We start from the raw sequence: 27,731 nt of genomic DNA on the forward strand, positions 1-27,731 counted from the left end.
ATCATTACCAGTGGCTTTGCATATCACTCTTCTCTGATCTAGTATATTTATTACAATATTCAACTCAAAATTCTGTCTTGTTTCCCTATTTCTAAACTGGGATAAAAAAAAAAAAAAAGCCTGGCCAGGCTTGGCTCAGTGGTTGAGCGTCAACCTAGGATTCAGGCGATCGGGGTTCGACTCCCGGCCAGGGCACATGCCCGGGTTGCGGGCTCAATCAACGACTCTCTCATCATTGATGTTTCTATCTCTCTCTCTCTCCCTCTCCTGTCCTCTCGCTGAAATCAATAAAGATATATTTTAAAAAATAATAATAAAAAAATAAACTGGGTTGGGGGGGTTTGTTACATCAATGTGCTGCCAGCAATTGTGGTTAGATTGCATAAGGCCACATTGAGATTTTTTTTTCCATGTAGCTTGAGAGCTTGAATGACCTTATCCACTGTGTTGCTTATCTTATTTTATAGATGAGAAAAACAGGGCCTCATACATGTATTTGTACAAAGTCCCATAGCTAGTTACTGATAGAGTCACAGCTAGAATTTACGTGCTTTGATTCCAAATATAATCTCTTTTATACTATTTCCTTGTTGATTTCCTCAAAATAGACATCTTTTCTTTTTCTTCCTTAGCCTTCTCCACTTCTTGGTTCACGCATGGGAAACACACTTTGTGGAATTCTCTTCTTATAGCAAATGTTTTTTCATCCAGAAAAAAAAGTCAGTTTCCAGTAGATTTGACCTTGCACAGAACTTTTTCTCTGTTTGATGCTTCATGAGCTGTTGTTTATGTCTTGGCCTAGCTTTTTAATTGCTTCTTCAACTTTCTTATTAACAAGCTCTGTATTTTTATTTCTATTCCTCTTTATTCTTAATTACATTGTGCTCTAAAAGATAGTTCTTTTGTTTCTTTAAACTCATTGAGTTAGTGATCAGACTAAAGGAATGCTGCTGCTAAGCTCTCTAGTCAAGCTGGATTATCATGGTCAGTATCTTCAAGTTTTAATACTTCTTAAGCTAGATTTTTCATGCTTTATTGGGGTTTAGCCTTATATTATGAAAACAAATTCACAGATCTCTTTTGAAAATAATAAAATTATTAACTTTCTACATCTTTATTATACCTCATTTACTTTTTTTCCTTAATTCAAGGCAAGCGGTCAAACTCTAAAATTCAAAAAACTTCATGTCAAAGGAAAAAAGACTAATGATTCAAAGAAAGGAAAGAAAGGACCTTTGACAGGGGACACTGAAGACGAAGACTCTGCATCTACAAGTAGTTCACTGAAAAGAGGAAACAAAGACCTGAAAAAGAGGAAAATGGAGGAAAACACTTCCATTAACGTATCAAAACAAGAAAGCTTTGCTTCTGTTAAGAAACCTAAACGAGAGGACTCCAAGGACCTAGCTCTTTGCAGGTATTACTTCAGTTTTTATGTACTATATATTCATGACATCCCATTTTATTTCTTTAGAAACCTTGTACCACATTAAAGGTCACCTTTTGACAATTTGTGTAGATAGGAAAATGTAAAATCTATAGTATAAGTAAGTGTATTCTTTCACCTTTTCAAATTAATTTACATTGTTTTTCTTGAAAGGTTATGAAAGCTAAATTTTTAATAAAAATAGATCATTCTAAAGCATAGATATTGATTTCAAACATTATTGTCTTTAGTATGATCCTCACCGAAATGGAAACTCATGAGGATGCATGGCCTTTTCTACTTCCTGTAAACTTGAAACTTGTTCCTGGTTATAAGAAAGTTATTAAGAAGCCTATGGATTTTTCCACAATTAGAGAAAAACTAAGTAGTGGACAGTAAGTAAACCATTTCAGTTCAATATATATCGAATGCTTGATATGTGCTAGACAACTTTCTACTGAACCAAAAATATATTAACTTACAGCAAAGACAGAAGCCCTGACTTTGGACAGGGTGTGTGTGTGTGTGTGTGTGTGTGTGTGTGTGTGTGTGTGTTTAGGGTGGTATGGGATGGACGACAAGTTCATCAAAATTATTTAAACACTTTAAAAGGAGTGTGATAAAGCTGCTTTTGACATTGGAAGGGCACCACACTCAGCCTGGGAGGTAAAGAAAAGTATCGAGCAAGCCTCCCAAAGCAAGTGAGTAGCATGGAAGCTGGAGCTGCTGTTGTGCATCCGCTGAGCACTGACGTCTCATGTGGATTTAATGAAAATTGATCCTGTAATATGTTCAGATTATTACAGTGTAGAGATAAAAGATCATTGGAAACTTTAAATATTAAAAACGTAATTATGAGTTGTTGGAGAATACTAAAAATGTGTTTTAAGTGTGAAAGAAAACTATGACGTGCTCCTCTCTGCCATGTTCTCTTTGTGATCCTATCCAAAGTGTGACTTCCTGGCCACCGTTCATGATCTTTGTTAGACCACCTCAGACTCCTGCCGGAGAGCAGCAACTGTTAACGGAATCTAACAGGTTCTCAACGCTGGCCCATCGTGGAGCCACAAGAATGAGGCTGTTCCTTTAACGGAACAAGCCCACACCCAGGCAGCCACATGCGAATGGCCAGCGGCAGTGGAGCTGTTTCCCTCTCCCTCCTCCACTGCTCCCTTTATCCCCACATCACAGTTTAGCTTAATGTAGCTCCTGCCCATCACTTCAGGCAGTCACAGAAAATATGGAGGAAGAAGGAACTGTACATTGAAAGAATAACTATAAAATACAGTGAACTTACATGATCATTATAGTTGTTACTCTCGTTACTATACAGTGTATCACTTGGTTCTTCCTGGCACTCTTTTGGTGAAAATCACTGTGCTCCACAATTTACATCCAATTTGGAGGAGTTGAATAGAACTTAACTCGTAACGATGAGTGTCCCTCTCATATCAAATGACTTAGTAGATTGACCAAATGACTGACTTATTTTTTTGAAGGCTGAAAAGTCAGTCCTTCAAAGAATTGTTTGTTTGTTTGTTTGTTTGTTTGTTTGTTTTTAAATGACAGAAGGGACCTGCCCAAACTGAGAAAACATTTATAATCATTAATACTCTTGGTTCTAATGTGAACCAGGCAGCAAAAGCTGCTGTCTAGATGTGGACTAGTTCTTTTGCTTTTTCTGTCTCTCCGTATAATCACATGTTTAGGGGGTAGCACGATGGATGTTATAATCAACACTGTCAGGACAAGACTCACACAGGGAGCCTTGACCATGTTTAAATTAACTCACGACTTTAACTTCCACGATTCTCTAATTCCTGAGAGGACGAACCTCAGCCCCCAAGGCCCCAAGCCAAACATGCTTACCCATTAAGACAGAATTACCAGAAGAGTTGCATAATCGAAGTTCCCTTTTGAGAATGATCAGGCGGCGAGAGAAACAGTTCTCATAGTCCTGTTTGTGGGGCCTGCGGTGTGGGAGGCAAGATTCAGTGGATTCAGTCTCCTCTAACTTAAATTGCTCAGTTAAACCCAAACTAATGAGTTGGAACCAAAACCCACAAACAGTGTTTCAAATTTTTAAACTAGACATGTCTAGAATAGAGGGTTCAGGGAAGTGCCTCCTTTAATGAAATCTTTCTGGGTTTCATCCGTGCGCCTCCTAGAAAAGAAGGGCACAGAGTGGGGGTTGCACTTATTTCACCCAGAACCTCAGCCAGAATTCTCTCCTGGATCCCTGTCTCCCTAGCAGTAACCATCAGCCTTTCCTTAGAGTAAGGAACAGCCTACACAGATAAGCATTTCTCAGAGTGACTTTAAAATATTTTATGAGGATTATTCCCACACGTTACATGATTCCAGTTATGGGAAATGTCCAGAGCAGATGGGTGATTGCCAGGGGGGATGGCGAGAGACTGCTTAATGGGTCAGGGGTTTCTGTTGTGGTAATCACAGCGTTTTGGAACTGGATAGAAGAGGTGATAGGGGGAGTGATAGAGGTGTTGTCAGTGTACTAAATGCCACTGAATTGTCTACCTTTTTTTATTGTTGACACTATTACAGATGCCCCCCATTTTCACTCCCCTTTGAGCTGTGTACCTTAAAGTGGTTAATTTTATGTTTTGTGAATTTCACCTCAGTAAAAAAATAATAATTCCCAGAAGAACAGGAAATGGATACGATTATATAAAGCCTGAATTAACTCTGTGAGCTTATTACAGATAAAGACATTTTATTTATTTTATTATTGCACATAATAAAAGTAGGAGAGAGTGGAAACTGCACATGGCGTTTCATCAAAGAAAATTCCACTGTTGTCGGGTTGCTCAGAGCGTCAGCATGTGCTTCGCAGGTGTTTCTAATGGGAAAGTTATTTTAGTGCCCAGCTTATCCTAAGTTTGAATTCATTTAATCTTGAATTTCCAAAAGCCCTCTTTCGAAATGTACTGGTTTGGCTTGAAACAAACCACTCCTTTCTTACCAATAAGGGCAGGCAGTTCATTCACTCCTGTGCTCTCCTCCTCGTGTTCTTGGGGGGAGGCGCGCTGTCCCGCAGGGGAAGCACTGAGCCGCAGTGCTGCTCACTGACCTCCGGTTCCTCATAGTGTTGTCCCGGGTGGAGGGGTGGCACATGCTTTTTTGCTTGTTTTGGCTCATCATACTCCAATGCTTGAGCAAGAGTATATTTGAAGAGAGAAGAAGAGAAATGGAAAGGGGAAGATTTAGCACAGAGCAGCATGTCCTGGGATGTATGTAGAGGCCACAGGGCAAGTATGATGTTGATAGTGCGTGGGAAGCACCTGTATTATTTCCAGTGAAACGAAATACTTTTGAATGGGAACAGTAGGGGTACTACAAGTGATACAGTTGGTCAGAGGACTTAATAAACTAAGCAAGTGGGGTGAGAGTGTAACAGAGGATTAATTGTGACACAGTTCAGACAGGAAATTGGATGTGGGACAACGGAAGGAAGGTGAAGTTTATCTCCAGAGAAATGTGTTTTCCCATTTCACCCGTCTTTAAATCCACATGCAATTAAATGTTCCATGTATGAGAGGGTATAATGTTTTCTTTAGCTTTAAATGCAGTTATCCTAATCTTTTTCCTTTCAGTTTTCCTTTCTGTTTTAGCTTTTATTCCCTCTTCATTTGGTTACAAAACAAAGCCACCCTACAAAAGCAACCTCTAACTCATGTGTTTTCTTTCAGGTATCCGAACCCTGAATCCTTTGCTCTAGATGTCAGGCTTGTTTTTGACAACTGTGAAACATTTAATGAAGATGATTCTGATATAGGCAGAGCTGGCCACAGTATGAGGAAGTATTTTGAAAAAAAGTGGACAGATACTTCCAAAGTGAGCTGAAGTTATAATCTCTCTCTTTTTTTTTCCCTTTTAAACAAGGACAAATGAGACCAGCAATGTGAACTGTATTTACATAAATGTGCAAGGCACATACATAATGACTTTTTTTCCTTAAAATAAGTATCACAAAAAAAAAAAAAAAGTATCAGAAGAATGATACCATTTTTAAAGGCTTCACTCCTACAACGACCAAGGCCCTTGGTTTTTGGTTTGTGTGATTTATCAGCTAATTTAGGTAGAACAGGGAAGCACACCCAAAGAATTTTGAAAGGAAAGGGTGTTATAGTGCAATAGCAATTAAAATATATCAAATCGCACTGAATATTCAACACCAGAGCTCTAACGTGGGAAATGGTTCTCCTTTCCCTCTCAATAAATATCTATTTTTCATTTTTTTACTTTGTAGTTTATTTTTTAGTGAATGTATTTAATTTTATGAATTATTTATGATTAAACCACATCCAGAATCTTCGTTTTCTGTGAAAAGGAAGAACTAGAAAATTGCTTTAAATCTTGAAAATACAACAAGGAATGTTTTAAAATATAAAACAAAGCCAAGTTAAACTGTTTACACTGATGTGCTATAGAAGCACCAAAAATAAACTTTACTGTAGAGTTACAAGTACATTTATATATATATATATATGTTGCTGCATCACTTGTGTAGTTAAATTGTATTTCAAGACAGTGAAGAAAAGTTGACATGTATATACTGTTCATTATTGTTTATATTAAGTCTTGCTTTAAATATGTATTATGTGTATATATTGTTTGCAGACATTATTGTTTATGCCTTAGAAGGACTGTAGCATTTTATTTTAGTCTGAAGGTGATTACAGCTCTACAGCTTGTACAGTAATTATCCTCTACCAACACTGTGGCGTCTCCTTGATCTTGGTAGTGCCTGCCTTTGAAACAGGGTGTAGGGGATATTAGTTTTCCATTTTTCTATTTTGTTATATAATTTTAAGCCACCAGGGCCTAAATTAAAGTATAATCATTTGTATCCATGTGAAATAAAATTGTGACAATTTCCTACACACACAGTATTTTTTCATAGAAACATTTCCCTCCCATTTGCCTTGCCTCAGAAATAAATTTAAAAGACATTTGTAACCACTGTGTTTTATCTACTGTGTGTTGTGGTGGCCTGTTGGAGGCAAATAGATCAGACTTTTTTTTGTACCTATGTAAGAGTACTTGAAGTTTTATTTAAAATAAAATGTTGTGGAAAAGGTAGCATTCTTTTTTTAGGAGTGTTACTTTTCACTACTATGTGTGGCACGGATACAATAAAAGACTTTTACAAACTAGTTTTTAGTTTTTCTTAATGAATCTGAAAATAGTCTTTTAAAAAAAAATTAAATTTGATTTTTGCAGAATCATAAGGAAGGAGCGGCAGAGTGTGGTTCAAAGAACATTGGGCTGGTGGAAGGTGGGGTGGTTTTATGTCACGTGATAGAACTTTCCATGAGTCTCTGAACCTCTCTGGACCACGTTTTTTATTGTTTTTTTGTGTGTGTTTTATTTTTACACACAATATGAAAATACATTTTAAGGTGTTGTTCTGATAAGAAAAATGTCTCTATTGGTAGACATATAACCCCGTGGTCAATAAGACATTTTGATCCTATAAATTAGTCTAATAAGTCATGGGATATGAAGTGCAGCATTCATGAAAAGTGTCAGGATGCCTCGCTGGGCTCTGAGGAGTCACTGGTGAACACGACAGGCTCAGGCCCTGCCTTGGGGAGCTTGTTGCCTAGTGCAGAAGTGGCCCTTAGATACTGTTCTTAGTAAATGGCTTTTAATGGTGAAGGGAGAATAGAAAATTTTTGAAGAAAATGTTCCTAACTTGAAAATGCTTCAAAGCCGCAGAGTATTTCCCCAAATCCCTAGACTGTTTGTGAAGACTTATATAAAAATCAGCTGTTATTATGTAAATATGTCAGTTTCTGTTAACCAAATGTTGTGGTGATGCCTTAAGGGGCTGGTGCTTAATCAGAAAATACCATGTGGAGCCGGGAACAAGGTGGTGCTATGAATAAAGACTGTGGTTTTGTGTTTATAGAACCGCCAGGTGCTCCATGGGGAGTCTTCTTCAGGAGGGCTTTTTGCCTTAGGGATGGTATATGCTTATGTTAATTTATATTAGATGGTATATAAGTGGTTTATTTGATAATAACGTCTGGTGTCTAAGGGGCTCGTAATAAATAAAATGCACACACAAAAGAACAATTTTTCAAGAGTGATAATTTTCTTTTAAAAATAAGATATCCCTGGGTAAAGCCAACTACTGTATTGTGAGGACACTGTAGCAGCCCTCAGGGACAGCCTATTCCTAGCACCAACTCACCAGCAATGTGACTGTGGCATCCTAGAAGTGGACCCTTCAACCCAAGTTAAACATTCAGATGACTGGAGCCCCCACCAACATCTTGACTGCAGCTTCACAAGAGACCCTAAGCCAAGAGACCCGGCTAAGCCACTCCTGAATTCTTGGCCCATAGAAACTATGAAATAATAAATGTTTATTATTGTTTTAAGCCACTCAGTTTTGAGTGATTTGTTGCTGTGGTAAGAGTTTTTCTAGGCTCTGTATGTAAGGAGAATCGGCGCTCTCCAGGTGGCCGCTCCTCACTCCTCCCAGCAGTGGAGGGGGATTCTTTTCCCACCTCCCAACCAATGTTCAATATTTATTTGGATTATTTTTCACTAATAATTTATTACAGATTTCGAATTTGAATACTGTGTTTTGAAAAATATCAAGCAGTTTCTCTAATCATATTAGCAGCTTCAACTTTGATTTGCCGTTTTGAAGTTTTTGTTTTATTTAGATATTGTATCTAACCCTGTCTGCTTTCCAGTGACATGATATCTGGGAAAAGAGGCTGAATCACCTGAGAGATGCCAGGTGAGCACAGAGTCCACACAATAAGAAAGGTTTTCTTAGGCATGTTTTATCCAGGTATCGGTGGGTCGGGGGAACCAGCCCTTCTCTACAACACCACAAAGCACAACGGAGTCTCTGTACCTGACAACTTCTGGACGTCTCACCTGCTGGACAAGGCGTATATACAGCACATTTTGCCCCTCGGCCTCTCCTTTTGCTCTGCCTGTTTAAAATTACATGTAGCCATCTGATTGGAATTCTGGATATTTTCCGAGTTCGTCATGAGACCAATGTCTGTGGACATGCTCTTGCGTATGCATAGAGATTCTTGTCCATTACGTATGGATGTAATTGGCTTTCTTTTCCTTTCCAAATGTCTGTGAGCAGCTAGAACTCATACTCTCCCATTACTAAGGGTATGGCTATTATGGGCTGTATATCTCCCATTCTCACTCGATATAGTCCCTCAAGAGATTGTGTCTTACACATTTTTAAACACCTAGCATCTAGAATAATGTCTGACATATTAAAGGTACCCAGTAAAACTTTGCCAATAAGGCCTTCCAGTCGGAGGATATTCAAGAGGATGAGCCACACTCTGAAAGCAATGCTAAAACTGGGGTTCTAAATATATGTTAGGTTACAGCTATGCTGTTTGATTGCCCAAAATGAGTTTTCAAAAGAACAGTTCTTATTATGTGTATATTTGGACTATAATTCATAAATATGCAGTCATATTACTTTATAATGATATCTTGATGCTTAGTAATGTCCTGATAGGTCTTTTTTGGGACATGTTGAAGAGGCTTATGTTGATAATAAAGGGCCTGACTAACAGGTCCCAGGTAAATTCAATAGGTGAAAAGAATGGCTCATGTAATACAAAGTGGAATTTCTTTGTAACTCCAGATTGCTTCCCTCTGATCTTTAACTGGGACCTCAGTCCCTTTCAAGAGGGACTCTAACTTTGATCTCATTTCCTTTCAAAGGGGACAACATCTACCATATGGTAAAGTCAGTAATCCCATCAAATCAGAGACTTCCAGCTTTCCATCTTCCTGAGCACATGGTAAAACTGTATTTCTATACTCTTGGTGGTTGAGTGTGGCCATTTGACATCTAGTTCTAGCCAAAGAGATCTCAGTGCAAGTATGTGTCTCTTGCTCGCCAAGCATTTAACTTCTTTTCCCTTTGGCAGAGCCACTGGTAATGTTCAAAATTACTCAGAATTATGATGAACAGAATTCCCTACAAGTTCACAATGGACATACAGCATAAGCAAGAAGTAACTCACTCTTGCTTTAAGCCATTGAGATATTGAGATTCATTGTAACTATACTATATCCCAGCCTATCCTGATGCTAACAGGCTGGCTATCAAACCATCGGATTAGAAAGGGAAGAAAGTAGGCCTCGTAAGGCTTAACAGCCCACTTCTGCATCCCATCACCTAAGAAGGGGTCCTAGGAAAGAACTAGAATGCACAGTAGAGGAAAGTGTGGTAAAAGATTAAGGGGATCTTGGGAAAGCAAGTAGGTTGAACTGGAGTACTCTGTCCTGGTCAGAAAAGACTGCTCATATATATCACCCTAGGTTCAAAGGGGAAACACTGCTTTGGAGGAATATAATAAAAAGCACAGAGACACCAAGGAAACTGGAGGGGCTGGAGGGCCTTCTGACCCAGTGAAACTTTGGGATGCTGTGAATTTGTGTGGACGATGCCTTATGCTATTTGGAGACTCAAATTGTAATCCACCCAAAGAAGCATGATAAGAGTGGTAGGTTTTATTAATGCAGAGAATTACCGGGCTTCAGCTAAAACAGTGCTTAGAGGGATATTTATAGTTGTAAATACCTATGCAGAAAAGATTGCAAATCCATAACCTAGACTTCGAACAGAAAAAGAAGAGCAAACTAAACCTGAAGGAGGCAGAAGGAAAGAAATAATGATTAGAGCAGATATTAATGCAACAATACAAAAAGAATAGAGAAGGTCAATTAAACCAAAAATTGATTCTTTGAAAGATCAGCAAAATTGACAGAGCTTCCCCTAAACTGGCTGAGAAAAGGAAGACACATATTACTAACGTCCGGAAGGAGGGGACCTTGCTGCTGACCTTCCAGAAATAAAAAGGATCGTAAGTGAACACTGTGCACAAGTGAATGCCAGCAAGTTAGATAACCTGGGTGACAATGGACAAATTCCTGGAAAACACAAACGACTGCGATTGACTCAAGAAAAATGAGAAAATCTGAATAGACCTATAACAAGCAAAGTGACTGAATTTAAAAAAAAAAAAAAATTCCCCACAAATATAAGCCCAGCCACAAATGGCGCCACCACTCAATTCTACCAGACATTTAAAGAACTAGTGCCAATTCTTAACACTTCCTGTCATTTTATGAGGCCAGTATTACCCTAATACTTAAATCAAGTATATCACAAGAAAAGGAAACTAGAGACTAATAACATATGGATATAGATGTAAAAATCCTCAACAAGATACTGGCAAACCAAATCCAGAAATACAGAATAAGAATCGTATGCCGTCGCCAAGTGGGATTTATCCCAGGAATGCAAGCTTGGTTTAACATTAAAAATCAGTATAATATGCTGTATCCATAGAATGACAAAGGCAACATGATCATCTAAATAGATGCAGAAGGAGCATTTATTCTCTAAACCAAACCAAGCTATTTATGTTTAAAATATATGTTGATTTCAGAGGAAGGGAGTGGGAGAGAGAGAGAAACAAGTGATGAGAGAGTCATTGATCAGCTGCCTCCTGCACACCCCCAACTGGGAACTGAGCCCGCAACCCGGGCAAAGGCCCTGACTGGGAATCGAACCACGATCTCCTGGATCCTAGGTCAGTGCGCAACCCTGAGCCACGCCCGGCCAGGCAAAACCAAACACTTTTAAATGAAAAAATACTTAAATAGGACAGAAAGAACTTCAACCAGGTAAAGGACATTTACAAAACACCTACAGCTCACATCAGATTTAATGGTGAAAAAGTCAATGCTTCCCCCTCACATTAGGAATAAAAAGGGATGTCCACTCACACAGCTGGTCAACATTGTACTGGACAGGCTATCCAGGGCAATTAGGCGAGAAAAAGAAAAGGCATTTAGACTGGAAAGAAAGATGTAAAACTAGTTCTATTCGCAGATGACATGATCTTATATATAGAAAACCCTAAGGAATCCATAAAAAAAGGTATGTCTAAGTAACAAGTTCAGCCAGGTTGCATGATACAAGAGCAATATACAAAAATCAGTTGTTTTTCTGTATACTGGGAATGAAAAAATCTGAAAATAAAATTAATAAAATAATTCCATTTATAATTGCATCAGAAGAATAAAATACTTGGAAATAAATTTAATAAAAGTGCAAATGTGAGCCCTTAAAGCCTAAAACACTGGAAATTAAAAAAACACACAAAACAAAACAAAAAAACCTAATTAAGTGGAAAGACATACCAAGTTTATGGATTGGAAAACAATATTATTAAGATGATAATCCTCAAATTGGTGTACAAATTCAACACAATGCCTACCAAAATTCCAGATGGCTTTTTGGCAGAAATTGACAAGCTATTCTTAAAATGTATGTAAAAATTCAAGAGACCAAAAATAACCAAAACAATCAGAACACTTACAATTGGCAATTTCAAATGCACTGAAAGCGGCATTAATCAAGACAGCATGGTGTTGGTATAAGTAGACTCGTATAATCAATGAAAGTTGAGAGTCCAGGAATAAACCTTGTTTTATATCCAGTTGATTCTGACAAGGATGCCAAGACAATTCAAAGGGGAAACAGTCGTTTCAACAAATGATGCTGGAATAACTGGATACCCACATGCAAAAGAATGAAGTTGGACCTCTCCTTTACAGCACATACAAAAGTTAACTCAGTGGATCACAGACCTAAATGTAAAAGCAAAAACTATAAAATTCAAAAGAATGCATAGGAACACTTTGTAAAGTACATGATTGTCTAACTGCTCTGGTGTACGCCTGAAACCAATACAAAATAAGATTGAATGTAAACTGTAATTGAAAAATAAAATTTTAAAAAAGTCAAAATAAAAATGAATATATTTGAAAAACAAAATGTATAGGAGTAAATAGACAAAAACTCATATATTATACCAAAAGCACAAGTGACAAAAAACAAAATAGATAAATTGAACTTCATCTAAATTAAAAGTTTGTGCTGCAAATTATACCTTCAAGACAGTGGAAAGAGGACAAAAATGTTCTAAAATTAGATTACGGTGATAACTGCACATCTCCATAAATATACTAAAAACCATTGAATTGTATACTTAAAAGGAATGAATTGTATGGCTTATAAATATCTCAGTTAAGCTGTTTAAAAACAAAAGATTCATCGGCTCACTGTTGAGTTTCAAGGTGATACAATTATTGTAGATATGGACACAGATGTTGCCTGTTTCCTAAGGGAATATTCCTGAGAAATTAGGAAGTCACAGGAAAGATGAGTCATATTAAATATGCTCCAGGCAGAACAAAGTGTCTGGGCCTAGTACATATTGATCTGATAGAAAACTATGGCTTGGGTATAATTACTCTAAACAGATAAAGGTGAGCAAGATTGTTTAAACAGTGAACGCTCTTGTCAGTCCTAGAAACATTTTCATATTTGTCACCATGGAAAACTCCACAGGACAAGTCAGAAAAACAGATGGCTGGGTAGTTTTCTTTGGACAAGAGAATTTCATGTAACTTAAATTCCTTTTAATTTTTATAACTTTGGATTTTAATTTTCAAGGAAATTTAACCTTTGGTCTTTAATTTCACCCTGCAAATCTCATAATGGGAAACTGTTTATATTCATTATACATTGGTCATTTTGTTGTTGCGGTATCTTTTTAAAAAAAATATATGTTTTTATTGATTTTAGAGAGGAAGGGAGGGGGGAGAGAGAGAGAAACCGATGTGAGGGAGAAACAGCAATCAGTTGCCTCTTGTATGGACTATTGTTAAGTGAATTTGATTTGACAATGTCATATTTTCTTCTTATGTAATCAAAAACCATAAATCTGAAACCAAAAATGTGGGGTTTGTTTTCAAAAATGCATTTTTAATATCTTAAATTTTCTAGAAGAGCATTAATAATAAGATAGTGGAAAATAAAGGAAAATAATTCGAGAGCAGAAATAAAAATATGGGAAGTTGAAATTTAAAAATCTATAAACAAGAAAAATAGGTCTTGTATCAAAGAGGAAGAAAAGGGCATAATTGGAATGTATCAAGAAATACCAAGTGTCAGGTGTGTCCACATTTATTTTTAGTATTCTTATTTCCAGCCACATGTACCTTTTCTCCCATCGGGCAGTTCTCACTGTGCCCAGCATGCTCCCTCCACATCCTCTGCTGGGCAGCCTCTAGGTCTTTCCTTTATATACTCTGTGGGGCAAAAGTAGATTTACAGTTGTTTGTATGGAAAATAATACAATAATTAATAAATAATAATAGAAGAATAAATTCTGTTTCACATACAACTGAAACCTACTCTGGCCCTACCCTGTATGTGGAACACCAACTCAAAGAACTCTGCTCAACTCTCATTACTTGATAATGGAGAGATGGCCAGTGAGAGGGTGTGAAGTTTATTTAATGCAAAAGATAAGGAGAATTCAGAGAATGTTCCATAATGTAGAAGATAACACAGCACCTTCACAGAGTTACAGTGTCTCAGATCCTCCAAGTTCTCCACAGTGGCGCTGTGGATGGTACCAGGTGTGGAGAGGAAATGATTGCATCAGCCTGAGGATCCCTGCACCATTCTCATGGATTATTTTTAAAAACTGTTTTTGAAGTATAATATACACACACACAAATGCACATATCATATGTGTTGAGCTTGATACATTTTTTGAAACAGCACACAAGGGAGTTACTACATCTTGTACTCTACCCAACTGTTCTGAAAACTCTGGCCTTGGTTTTGCCTGCAAAGGAAAACAACCCAAACACATCCCTGAGTATTTACTGTGAAAACTGGGTATTCCCCAAGCTCATCATCCCTCAGCGGGCCCACTCTTAAGCTTGTTTAAGACCCATCCTTACACCCCACCTTCTCTAATTACTCCAGCGCCTCTCTGTCCTTTGAGCCCTGGGTTACTTTCAACCATACATTTTAGTAAAAAGTGACTCACGAATTGCTTCACACCTACCTCTTCTGTCCCCATTGCAATTGTAGTTTGAGAGCTGGTATTGCTTACTACTTAATTGAGCAGTTAGTTTTCTTTAAATATGTCACTTAAAATTGCTTTCTATATTCCTCAAGTAGCATTATTAGAAGGAACAGAACCAGACATTAATGATAAAATAGGATTAATTACTGGCCACAGTTACATAATTAAAGAATGCATAAAATATCCCAATCTTTAATATTCCATTTCAAAGTTCCAACTATTTTGACACTGTCCGCTGAGATAACCAGTTGACTCATGTGATCAAAGATCTTTATAAAGTCTTACAATGTTTCTCTAGTATAAAGGCAACATTTTAATTAACACCTCCCAGACTGCAAACGCGTAGACCGGGGGGTAGCTCTAATAGGGCTCCCCTTTTGGAAGCCGCCTTCCTCTGCAGACAGCAAAGCCGACCGCATTGGCCTGAAGGTCTCCATGCTAAACTGCTTGCAGGGTTTTCTGTGCAGGCAGGGGTTTCTTTAACATTTTACTTAAAGAATATAACAGATTGTATTCATCAAATTAGTGAAGATAAAAACTGTTACTCGGGTCTGTCAAGAACGCGGACGGGCACACAACCATACGCTGCTGGAAGCGCGGACCAACCTCTCTGAGAAGCCACGCGGCAGCATTTATGAAGAATCTTTAAGCCCTTACGCCAGTCATTTTATTTCTACTTAACCATTTTCTTAGTAAATGTTCATGAGTGTGGAGCACTGCGGCGAGGAAGGAGATTCATAAATTTTGAGCTGAAATAGCCGGACATACGATAGTGTCTCCTTTAAAGCATATTTTAGTCCCTCGCTAGACCTTGGGGGGAAAAAAAATGCAACTAAAGGTTCTTCCCACTCTGGACTCGGGGGATTCCAGGAGCCGGGGTTTAGAGGCCTCCCTCCGGGGCGGAGAGCGCGGGGAGCGCGCATGCGCCGCGGCGGCCCGTCCCCGGGGGCGGGGCCTGTTCCCTTCCGTCAGGTCCGAGGGGCGCCCGCCCCGCCCGCCCCACCTGCGCCGACCGCGCCCTCGTCTCACCTGCGGGTCACGTGGCCCGCGCCCGCGGAGCGCCGGCGCGCAGAGCCCCTGGGCCCGGGGGGCTTCCAGGTGAAAGGGGCCGCGGCAGCTGGGGGAGCGCGACCCGGTTAACTCCACGCTCGCGGCGTCTGGATCTAAGCGCGCGACGGGAACGCGCCGGGGCCGTTACGGGGGGGAGGCTCGGTTGTGCGGCCTCGGCCCGCAGCCGGGCGGGGCCGCTCCTCGCGCCCGGGAACGCGGGGCGAGCTCCGGGCCCCAGGGCCGCCCGCCGCGTGGGCCGCTCGGTCCTCTGAGGCCCGGCCGCCGCGCAGAGGTGGGCACAGGCTTGGTCCCCGCGCGCGCGGGAAGTAGACCGCGGGCTTTATTTGGGGGGAGTCTTGGCATTTTTCGCGTTTGCTTTGGGTTGGATGGGGATGCGGGTGTTGACACAAGCGAGCTGACTCGGTTCGCCCCGGGGCTGAGCGTCTGGGGTGACCGCCTTGGCCTCCGCGGGCGCCCGCGCCCCGAGGCTCGAGCGTGCGCCTCGGAAGGCGCTGTCGGGCCGACCGGGCCCCCGCCCCGCGGCTGTGCGGCCGGGGCTGCGGCGGGAGCTGCGCGTCACGGGCGCGTGGAAGCCGGAGTTTGCTGGAAAATTACCTCCGTGCACCTGCACGGTTGGATTCGGGAGCTTTCCAGAAGCCATCACCTGCGCTTGTTTTCAGTGCAATAATACTCGGATTTTACGCGTGTGGTTTTTGTTGTTTTTTAGTTTTTTGTGTGTTTTAGGCTTTATTGGAGTTCATGTTTGAAAAAAGAGGCTGAACTTTTGAGCTAAGATGAAAATGGTTAAAAGATGCCATCTTTTTGTAGAGATTTCTGTAAATAAGATTAGAACGAGAGATTATAAATTTTACAACCCAAGGTTATGCTTGTCCCTTCAGGGCTAATGGTTGATTACCCTATTCTACACTATTTTTCCACTGTCATATATATATATATATATATATATATATATATATATATATATATATATATTTGGTTAAATATTGGTAGCTTTATTTTACATTTTTTCATTTTGCATTATGTTCACATAATGCTTAAAGGCTAGAACTCAGTTGGGTTTGGAAAAGAATAAATATTCAACAAATATTTATTTGAACATGGTATGTGCCTGAACACTGTTTCACATGCTGTGGATACAGAAATGAGCCAGATGGAGATCTCTGCACCTTTAGAGCATACATCCTAATGGGGAGAGAGACAAGTTACATCAGATGGTGGTAATTGCTACACTGAGGACTGATGTCTTAGGCTAGAGAGTGGCTGCTTTAGACTGGGAACCCTCAAGAGGGACAGTGAAATTGAGATTTAAATGAGAAATAGGATCCCAAAAGGCAAGGGGAGAGAATTTCAACATAAGAAAACCACTTTATGAAGATTGAAGATCTGGAATCTGTTTGACCAGGGAGACTGGAAAGAAGTGAGGGAGAGGGAACGTGGCAGGCAAGAGCCAGGTCATACAGGGTTTTTGAAGCCCTGGTGAGCAGTTTGGATTTTATTCTGAATTTGTCAGTTTCATTCTCTTGGTTTCCTGGATTCATTAATTCAGTTCTTCATCTCATTTTATTCATTATCACACAAGATGACAAACCATGACATTATAGTTTACTACGCCGCCACTTAAATTTTGAAGGAAACTTTTTGTTTTTATGAGTGAACCCTACCGTTCTGCATCTTAAAGGCAGAGCAGTAGCCTTGGCTCCATCCTGTGGAAAGAGCAGCTGAGACAGTTTGTTAAAATACTGAAAATCTTTTTGAGTTGAGATGAGCAGATCTGGAATGAGGCAGTGAGGAGAAGTAATGAGTTAGGGGAAAATCTTCAAAGGTGAAAGGAATTCCTGAGGTTTTAAGATAGTCAATGTCTAATCAGTTTCAAGTTAGTTGACAGAGTTACTTGAAGTTCTTTTTTAGGAGTTAAGGAACTTAATTGGTATGGCGATGGTGACTGTGATCATCAGAGGTTATAGTCTTATAAATGTTTTGGTTTTTTTTTCCGCCAAATTACCCTTATCCCTGGTATAATAGATTGTCCTTTAAAAATACAAATGTAGGAGGTTTCATTGAACAAATTCTTAAACCTATTCTGGCCCTTGTATATGGATTAGAGTTGCATTTGTTTGCTTTCTAGGGTGAAGTAACTGTTATCTATTTAAAAATTGCAGGATATTTTACTTCAAATAAAGAACATGGTGAAACTGATCCACACGTTAGCCGATCATGGTGATGATGTCAACTGCTGTGCCTTCTCCTCTTCTCTCTTGGCTACTTGCTCCTTGGACAAAACAGTTCGCCTGTACTCCCTAAGTGACTTTACTGAACTGCCACACTCTCCGTTGAAGGGTCACACCTATGCCGTCCACTGCTGCTGCTTCTCCCCTTCAGGACATATTTTGGCTTCATGTTCAACAGATGGTACCACCGTCCTATGGAACACTCACAATGGACAGACATTGGCAGTGATGGAACAGCCCAGCGGGAGCCCTGTGAGGGTTTGCCGGTTCTCCCCAGACTCCACGTGCTTGGTATCAGGGGCAGCTGATGGAACTGTTGTTTTGTGGAATGCGCAGTCATACAGGTTACATAGGTATGAACATTTAAACCCTTTCTGTTTTCAATCCTTTTAACAGGCCTACCAAAAAAAAAGAATATTTTGATGACTTTTAAGAATCAGGTAATTTTCAGACATCACAAGGAAAAATATTTTGACCTGCTTTCTGTAAGTCATAAGAACAGATGTTAAGTGTGATTCTTGTAGCAGGTTGGCTTGGCGCTGAGAGTTTTAAACTTTCAATCTTTGTTTTGTAAAATAAGGGTTAACCTTGTTAGACTTTTATGGACTTTTACTGTGAGACTTAGGGAAAGAAAACAGTCTTTTGAATAAGATTAGTAATTTTAGGTTTTAATAGTGTAGCTCATTGGCTCAGGTGTTCTTAATAAAGTAACAGTAGGTAAGTCTCACTTAAGAGACACAACTTCTTCCTGATGAGGATTCTTGCAGGGTGAATGACCAAGCCCAGAAGAAAGAACCTTGTGATTAGAGTGGTATTATGTTATCATTTATTAAAAACAAAGCACACAAAAAAGCCCCCAAAAACTCAACACCTGAAAAACTCCTGTTGGCTAAAAATACATCAGTTAAGTTACATGAGTAATGTTCTGTTACAATAGACCAACGTTAAAACTATGTACTTAGGTTGTGGTGAAATGTTTATAACACATAATTTACCATTGTTAAGTGTACAGTTCACTGACATTAACGACATTAAAAAATCATAAACATGTAAATGTTACCAATTAAAATAGCCTAATGTACCTTCCCCTCTCTGTACCCCTCAACGTCATTCGAGCACAAATGCCAGCTGGTAGACAAATGTTGCTCATTTAGGTTTAGATCTTTGGGTTGAAGAAGGTGATGTGTTTCAAGTGGTGTTAATAAGCTGTTTGAAGAGAAAGCACAGAAAGAATGGAATGTCCTTAAGTTACCTTCTATGAATAACCTACAGCTGTCAGCGGAGAAATCTTTGAATTCTGCCTCTGTAGCATTAGTTCCTTAATGTTTGTGATTAATGATGTAAAATGGTACACTGCTGTAGATTTAAACACTGGATGGGACACGGCACCATTTGCCATTTTTTTACTGGTTTATTTTCCCTGAGAAGATGATATCGTTAGCTCAGTAGCACAGCACTTCTTGATTGTCTGTCCCAAAATAATTTTAGCTTGTCCACAGCATTTTCTTTTCACAAAGAATTTGTATTTGAAGATGAGGTGAAAGGCCTTTTGCTTCTGGGTGATTTTAATACAAAAGTTGAAAGTACCTTTGACCCCAATAGCATGTTATTCAATAAAAATTGTTTCATCTTTTAAAAAGTGATTATAGTTGATATTGTTGGTTGCCATTGCTTTTGTTAAGTTTTGTAGATTTGAATGTGTTCATACTGATAGGCTCTGTGGGAAAATAATATGAAGATACATGAACTTTGGTTTGCATCCCCATAGTTCAGGCTTGAACATGCTAGTTAAGATAATGTTGAAATCCTCTTATTTTTAGAAAGCAGGTTTCAGTTTATAGTGTAAAAATGATATCTTATTTCTATAGGCATCTGTAGCCCTTTCTTCCTAGTTCTGTGAAAGCCATTTATCAAGCTCTGTTAGAAATTGTGCTACAAAGTAAAAGATCCTCTGAAATGAAAACCTCCTTTTCTTGCTTTCATTCCAGATGTGGTTGTGTCAAGGATGGCTCCTTGGTGGCCTGTGCATTTTCTCCCGACGGGAACCTCTTTGTCACTGGCTCCTCCTGTGGTGATCTAACAGTGTGGGATGATAAAATGAGGTGTCTGCATAGTGAAAAAGCACATGACCTTGGAATTACCTGCTGCGATTTTTCTTCACAGCCAGTTTCTGGTTAGTTATTTTATTCTTTTAAGCATTAGTGAATCCTGTTTGTAATTTGTGTATGACTCTTGGTTCTTTTATTCATTTTTATCTCATCAAACAAGGAGCCCTGTTAATTTATTCCTTTTAAGGAATAATCCTTCGCCTTTATGTTTTCTAATCACATTGAAATTACAAACAAATATATGAAAATCGGGTTCTTTAGTATATGTATATTTTTTGGTATTAGGTCTTTGAAATCTGATGTGTATATTTTTTCACATCTCAATTTGGACTAGCCTCATTTCAGCTGTTCTGTAGCCACATGTGGTCAGGCACTACCTTTCTGTACAGCACAGGTCCAAACAGTAGCAGGATGGTGTTGGCGCTCCCCTATTTCAGATCCACCATGGCTCATTAAAATAATGTTAAAGCGAGCCCTGGCAGGTGTGGTTTGGTTAGAGTGTCATCCTGTACACCAAGGAGTGGCAGGTTCAGTTCTAGGTCAGGGCACATATCTAGGTTGCAGGTTCGATCCCCAGTCAGTGGGCATGCAAGAGGCAATCAATCTATTTCTCTCTCCCCCCCCCTTTCTGTCTTTCTCCCTCTTCCCCCTTCTCTCTAAAATCAACTAAAAAATAATGTTAAAGTAAGATAAACTATCAAATCCAATAATACAAACCCTGTAAGTACCTTACATGTTCTGTTTCCCTGCCTCATCTCAAATCCCACTTGGCCTCATGCATTCTCTTGCCACACTGGCCTTATTTCATTCCTTCAGTGTTTCTAAGATTTTTCTCTGTGGACCGTTCACCTGGTTAACTCTTAACCATCCTTTAGATTTCAGCGGAAAATAAGTCCCTTTAGATGAGCCTCCCTTGCTCTTATCTCCTGAACTCAGTCTAAAGCATTTTGATAGCCTTTTATTTCCATACTTTTTCTTTCACAGTAGTCTCACAACTTTTACTTATATGTTTATTTATATAGATTATGCTTGATGGTGTTTTTCCTAGACTGAAAGCTCTGTGAGGACAGGGCCTGGGTGTGTTTCCTAGAGCCTGGTTCATAGTAAGCCTTGAGAGGAAGACTGATGAGTAAGAATCTTTTTAATGATTTGCTGAAATTTTGTTTTTCAATGTTTTAACATGTAGCAAATTAATACAGATGTCCTTTTCATGAACCCATTCTTGTATTAAACTCCCTACCTAGTTTAATTATGATTTATTTTGTTAATATGCTGTTTTATGCTGTTTTAGTCTAAGACCATCTTGTAACAGACAAGAACCATTTGTTCCACTCTGTGGCACCTGCTCCAGATTTTATATGCTCCCAATAAGTCTTTGATGAATTATAGAAATGTAGGGAGATTTAGGTTTCCTTGTTGAGTCTAAATGATCTGAAATAGATTTTCAGTTCAAATACCATTATTATGTTAATATTAGAGTAAAACTAAGGGCATCCTTGTTCTGTCTTTAGAGGGATTGGCAGCAGGTGGGGCCTGGAAAGGTTCATTAAACCAGGCACAGAATTCTAGGTGAGATTCTAAAATAATTGTAATACCTACATACTTAGCCTGCCTTTAGAGTATATGTCCAAGTATATTTCTCAGTGTAATTCCAATCTGTGCCTCTTCAGTTTCTTTAGTTCAACTTATGTTGAGATATTAACCCTGTGTAAATTTCCTGAAACAGATTGATTGATATGTGCTTTAAAAGGGATTGTTATAGGAATTTGTGGGAACTACTGTGTTTTCTTAAGACACAGTGCGTAATTTTAATTTGTTATTGTTAAATTGGTATTTGTTAATATCAGTAAATACTTATGATATATTGACTGTTCTGTCTTTGCGATATTTTGCTCAAATAAGGAAAAATAATCTTGTTTGTGCCTGAGGATAAATCAGTTCTCTACAGTTGTTTTTTTAAGCAACTGTTGTATACCTATAAAACTTCTATAGTTTACAAAAAAGCCCAATTTTTTTAATTTGGAGAATTTAAAAGTTTTTAAACATCAGTCCAAATATGTCTTACCTTTTAGAGAGGCTGTTGCATAGGTATTCCTACTTAGAAATAAAGCAGGCAACTAGAAAAGGAAGTTATAGTGAGAATAGCACTAGACTAGGAGGAAGGACATTTGATAACATCTAATTTGTATACAGGCATACCTCGGAGATACTGTGGTGTCAGTCCAGACCAGCACAATAAAGCAAGTATGGCAATAATGTGAGTTGCAGTATTGTTGTAAAAAACACATCTGTGAAGTGCAGTACAAAGAGGAATGCCTGTAAATGGAGATTGGATGTTAGCTTGTTTTTCTTTTCTTTTTTAAATTAAATTTATTTGGGTGACATTGGTTAATAAGATCATATAGGTTTCAAGAATACATTTCTATGATACATGATCTGTATATTGCATTGTGTGCCCAACACCCAAAGTCATATCCTATCTCTCTCTCTCTCTCTTTCTCTCTGTCTCTGTCTCCAGTTTTTAAATGATAAAGAAAACTTGGATTAGGTTATTATTACAATTTAAATATCTTCCTGAAGAAAAGTATATTTCTAAATATTATATTTATCTACTGAACATAGGCATGTTTTAAGATCCATAATTTTCCATTGTCCTAGCTGAATTCTCACTACTTAAAGTTCAGAATTAACCTCAAAGGATCTATTTCGTCAAACAATGAAAAAACTTTTCCTGAGTCTAGCCATTTATTGAGTCAAATGTTTTGCCTTAAAAAGGCTTAATGATAATCAGGAATTGTTTATATTCATCAGTATCTTTCTCAGAAGGGATGCCTTTTGGCTGAACCTGTGCTATTAAAAACCAAAATGCTGTTGAAATGTGGAAGTCCCATCAAGTTAGAAAAACTTTCAATGAGAAGGAAGTTAATTTGTCATGTTAATGAAGTGTATGTGCTGTCAACAAGACAGAGTCCATAGAAAAAATTTTATTTTATATACTCAGGTATATAAAATATTTTATTTAAGTGCCATGTACTGAATATTTACAAAACCAGAGTGCAATCTTAAGATGGATACTAAGTTTCTTAATTGGGTCTTACTGCATGTGAGTGATGAAACTTTGTTTGATGAAACTGATCTGTGGTATTAGGTGAGCTCATAAAATTGAGTTGATATCAATATTTACATTATCCACAAGTATTTATTTACTTATTTTTAATCCTCACTCAAGGATATTTTTTTCCATTTACATTTTTTTAGAGTGGAGGCAGGGAGGAGGGGAGAGGGAGAAACATCGATGTGAGAGAGACACATCGATTGGTTGCCTCCCACATGAGCCCTGACCCGGGCTGGGGATCGAGCCTGCAATCGAGGTACATGCCCTTGACTGGGAATTGAACCTGTAACCCCTTCAGTCCATGAGCTGACGCTCCACTGAGCCAAACCAGCCAGAGCTTATCCACCAGTATTTAGGAACTTATCTGGTGGGTATATAGTAATACCTGAAATTATCCAAGTAAGCATAAAAAACTAGTGGGGGTTATTTGGAGACACCAAATCTAATTGATTACATTCCCTAATTTGTGTAATATTTGCCACCAAATCAAATGGACTGAATTGATATTATTTTGGATTTATATAATTCCAGCCTTTGTTATGATTAAATCAAATGTGAAAAAAATCTCATTATTATTTCATATAAGTATAGTCTAAGCTTTTAAGAAATGGCTGAATCCTTAAGTTGGGAATAAATATTTAACATTCATATCATAACCGACATTTTTTCTATCAGTGCTAACCTCATGGACTCTAAAATTGGTTTGGAGGATGCCTGAGGCTTAGTGACTCAGTACTGGCCCTTGCAGCCTTCTATTATATATATATATATATATATATATATATTTTTTTTTAATATATCTTTATTGATTTCAGAGAGAGGAGAGGAGGGGGGGAGAGAGAGATAGAAACATCAGTGATGAGAGAGTCATTGATTGAGCCCGCAACCCGGGCATGTACCCTGACCGGGACTCAAACCCGATCGCCTGGATCCTAGGTCAACGCTCAACTGCTGAGCCATGCCCGGCCGGGCGCCTTCTGTTATATTCTTAGTGGAAGCTAAATAAAAAGATATTTAGTTGTAACAACTTTAGGAGCTAAAGTTATAATCTTTTGAAGAACCTTGTTTAAAAGAAATTCTTCAACTGACATTTCATTATATGGTATAAGGTAATTAATATTGCTTGCATGGTTCATATGAATAGAATTAACATCTCAGTATAAGAAAATTTTTTGGTTTAAATGTTTTATCAATTCTTAGGTATTTATTTTTAACAAATTTACCTTTTTAGATGGAGAGCAAGGTCTTCAGTGCTTTCGATTAGCATCATGTGGTCAGGATTGCCAGATCAAAATTTGGGTCGTTTCTTTCAGCCATATCTTAGGTATGTATTCAATGAGTAGCTCTCTAAAATTATTTGTGATCCAGATAAAATTTCTATTGTAATTAATATGTTTACCTAAAGTACTCTGGATACCTAAGAGTGATTATTAAAATGTTTTAAGAACTTTTAGTCAGTAATACATACAAATGATTTAAAAATTTTTTGCTCACTGCTGGTTGTGAGCTCACCACCAGCACACACAGAGGTAACTACATTTTGCACTTTATCTGTTTTCAAGTCTTTTGGTGGTTTTCATAGAGTCTACAAATACTGTTTATACTAGCATATTTTATATTTATTCACTGTAGTTATAGTTTATTTTTTGGGGAGGGGATCTTTTCCTCATGCATCATACTATTCCTTCAGTCAAGAAACTGAAGTCGTTCAGTTTTGGAATACAGTCTTTCTTTATGTTATTTCTTTAATAATTTCGTCTCTACTTCCTCTCTTTGTATCACTCCCATTAATTGTGTTGGTCCTTCTGATTCTTTGTCCCCCCCCCCCCCCACACACACATTTATCTTTCTATCTTTTTTTCTACTTTATGGAAAAATTTCCTCAGTTTTATCTTTTAACTTTCTTTTGAATTTTTTTCATCTCATCAATCACATTTTCAGTTTCTAAAAGCTCATCTTCTCTGTTTCTTTGTCATAGTCTCCTTTTATTTTATGAATGCAAGATCCTTGAAAAAAACTCAGGATACCAATGAGAGACTTTTTTTGTTTTTAAGTTTCCTTTTCCCCCCTGATCATCTTTGTTTGCTCTTGGGCCATTTTTTTGGTTTACCCTGATCTTTTCCTTTCATGTAGCTACCTAAAGAAAATGTCTGGTGATCTTGTATTCTATTGACATTTAAGAATTAGACAATGATAAGATGTTTAGAAGGTCTGTGCACATGGTGATTTGTTGTTGCTGGCTTCCCTTTAGTTAAGGAGGCGGGCTGTTGGCCCTTACTGGGAAGAGCTGGGGGCTTAGAGAATTTGGGTTTTCTTAGCTCTGGACCTGCCATGCATCTCCCCTGGCAGTTATTTTCCTTAGAAATGTTTGCCGGGGGGAGCATCTGATTGTGGAGCAACATGCTGTGGTGGGTCAGGGAGGGATTGGAGGAAGATACTGAGTGTTTCATAAACTTTTAGGTACTTTTTCTAGGTCTGTATTTGTGTCATTCAGGCTTTCCTTTTTCCCGGATGTTGATAGTCCCAAGTCTTTTGGGGTTTCCTAAGGCAGATTAATTTCTCTTGGCATTCTGGGCTGTTACTCCTCTAAACTACCTCATCAATTAATTTGCTTTTAATTTCTGATTTGCTGATGCCTCCTTCCTGTTCTCTTCATTGATGTGAATTTATATCTTTATTAATTCATTTATTACCATTTTAATGGAAATTCTGAAATACAGGGTCAATTGGCCATCTGCTTCAGATGCCTAAAAATATTTTATTATCTATTAAGTTTCAGTTATATCACAGACTACATTTTGTTGTTCATAATTATTATCAAAGGTAAACAAAGAGGTACAGTAGTTAAAGTGGTAAGGACAGATTTTAACCAGTAATATACTATTGCAATAGGAAAAAGTCCAGCATGAACTGAACTCTACTTCAGATAATACAGAGGTGACAGCTTTTTAAAGGAAGAATGATGGAATGAGGTGGCTAAGTGGGTGGTCTGTAGAGTCAAGGAAGTGAAAAATTACAGAAAGCAGGAAGAGGTGAAATTGTTCCATGTGAAACTCATCTGGGTTTGCTAATTGAAGCTTGTGAAAGGTAAGCTCCTACCTCCCCACTGAGCCTGGGAGTCAGGAGCCCTATTTTCAGGTGTTGGCTGAAACCCATAGTAAAATTTTTTTGACAGCCTTGAGTTTTCTCAGGCAGGCACTTTAAGGGGGCTAGGGTCATCCTGGGGATGCAACCTTGAGCCCTTAGAAACTGTGTTCATGTCTCTATAGGCCAAGATCAAGGACTAGTCGAGAAGAGGGCACATAAGAGCCTGGCAGAGTTGTCAAGGAGAGAATCTTTGTCATTATACTAGTGTGTAGAGAAGGGCCTATTACCAGGAAATAGATGCATTTCTTTATGTGGAAATTTAGTTAATTCGTTGCACATTAGGTTACACTTAGTAATTCTTCTAATGTATTTAGTTACTTGCTGATGTGGATAGAGTTCCTTTACTTCTTTCGTCTGTCCTACCTCTTCCTTCTGTTCCTACCTATCAAAGTAAAATTCTTATAAGAAACCATGAATAGCCCTGGCCGGGTAGCTCAGTTGGTTATGGTATCATCCCAATACACCAAGGTTGTGGGTTCCATCTCGGTTCAGGGCACATACTGGAAGCAACCAATGAATGCATGAATAAGTGGGACAGCAAGGTTTTTTTCTTTGTCTCTGTCTCCTTTCCCCTCTCCCTCTCTTCCTCCTGCCCTCCCCCTTCTTCCCTTCCTCTTTCCTTCCCTTCTCTCTCAAATCAATTTTGAAAAAAAAAGAAGCCATGAATATCACTTGTGTAGATGTTCTAAACACTATATATATGTATTTGTTGTTGTTAACCCTCACCAGAGGATATTTTTTCCATTGATTTTTAGAAAGGGAGGGAGGGAGGGAGGGAGGGGGAAGAGAGAGAGAAACATCAGTGTGAGAGAGACACATTAATTGGTTGCCTCATCCACCCACCCTGGTTGGGTCCAGGGATCAAACCTGCAACCCAGCCACGTGCCCTTGATCAGGAATCAAACCCGAGACCCTTTGGTGCAAGGGCTGATGCTCTGACCACTGAGCAACACCAGCCAGGGTAAAACAATATATTTTTAATAAAATTGTTCAAAAGTAAAGCTTTTCATACATTGTCTGGAAAATGTCTTTCCACTGATTCTTTAAAAAACAACAATTTACAGACGTGCAGTTAAAGCCTTTTAATAAAGCATTTGTCATGACTTGTAACTAATTTTAGTTGCTTATATGTAGGGGGGAAGTAGCTAGACATATGGATCTTATATTTGAGAATAGAACCTTTTCTTATGGTCATATTGCAAGTTTTGTGGTCTTCATTTGATTGGCAGCTTAACATTTTTGCTCTGATCGATATGCCTACTTGTTGATCTATATGTTCCACATAGTGAGTGCTTTTAATGCCCACATCGGTTCTCCTGGATAAAAATATATATATTTTTTCTATTTTGAATAGAAATTAAATATATATTTAATAGTAAAGAAGAAAACCTATTTGTTGTTGACACTTGCTCTAATGACCTTTGAGTTTAGGTAAATGCTTGCCATCCTTATGAGCCATTAACACTTCAAAAAAGTTTTTATTAGGTCTGAGGAAATTATAGATTTCACTTAGTTCCTTGTCCCCTCACACCAATTTTCTTTTTCTTTTTTAAAAATCTTTATTGATTTCAGAGAGAGAGAGGGAGAGGGGGAGAGATAGAGAGAGAGAGAGAGAAACAATTGATGAGTGAGTCATTGATCTGCCTTCTG

The 27,731-nt window shown here is 38.4% G+C and overlaps 2 protein-coding genes across 35 annotated transcripts in view; both read left to right on the forward strand.

Annotated features, from left to right (window-relative positions):
• BAZ2B (bromodomain adjacent to zinc finger domain 2B) overlaps positions 1-7,828 on the forward strand; it is a 273,729-nt gene extending 265,901 nt beyond the window's left edge. For 25 of the 30 annotated variants that reach the window (XM_081141719.1, XM_081141724.1, XM_081141721.1 and 22 more), the window contains 4 exons: positions 1,152-1,417; positions 1,678-1,821; positions 5,137-5,281; positions 6,671-7,828. In XM_081141719.1, coding sequence (XP_080997845.1) covers positions 1,152-1,417; positions 1,678-1,821; positions 5,137-5,281; positions 6,671-6,772 — 657 coding nt within the window. In that variant the 3' untranslated portion in view covers positions 6,773-7,828. Of the gene's footprint in view, positions 1-1,151; positions 1,418-1,677; positions 1,822-5,136; positions 6,604-6,670 lie in introns of those variants that run through there. The other 5 variants (XM_081141723.1, XM_081141711.1, XM_081141702.1 and 2 more) reach the window with 1 other exon arrangement.
• Positions 7,829-15,341: 7,513 nt separating this feature from the next.
• WDSUB1 (WD repeat, sterile alpha motif and U-box domain containing 1) overlaps positions 15,342-27,731 on the forward strand; it is a 58,583-nt gene continuing 46,193 nt past the window's right edge. The window contains exons 1-5 of one of the 5 annotated variants that reach the window (XM_081141741.1): positions 15,342-15,510; positions 17,643-18,064; positions 19,700-19,884; positions 22,013-22,076; positions 24,166-24,258. In XM_081141741.1, coding sequence (XP_080997867.1) covers positions 17,667-18,064; positions 19,700-19,884; positions 22,013-22,076; positions 24,166-24,258 — 740 coding nt within the window. In that variant the 5' untranslated portion in view covers positions 15,342-15,510; positions 17,643-17,666. Of the gene's footprint in view, positions 15,511-15,729; positions 15,755-17,642; positions 18,065-19,699; positions 19,885-22,012; positions 22,077-24,165; positions 24,259-27,731 lie in introns of those variants that run through there. The other 4 variants (XM_081141739.1, XM_081141743.1, XM_081141740.1 and 1 more) reach the window with 4 other exon arrangements.

Source organism: Miniopterus schreibersii (genome assembly GCF_964146895.1).
Source record: "Miniopterus schreibersii genome assembly, chromosome: 7".
NCBI classification, from domain to species: Eukaryota; Metazoa; Chordata; class Mammalia; order Chiroptera; family Miniopteridae; genus Miniopterus; species Miniopterus schreibersii.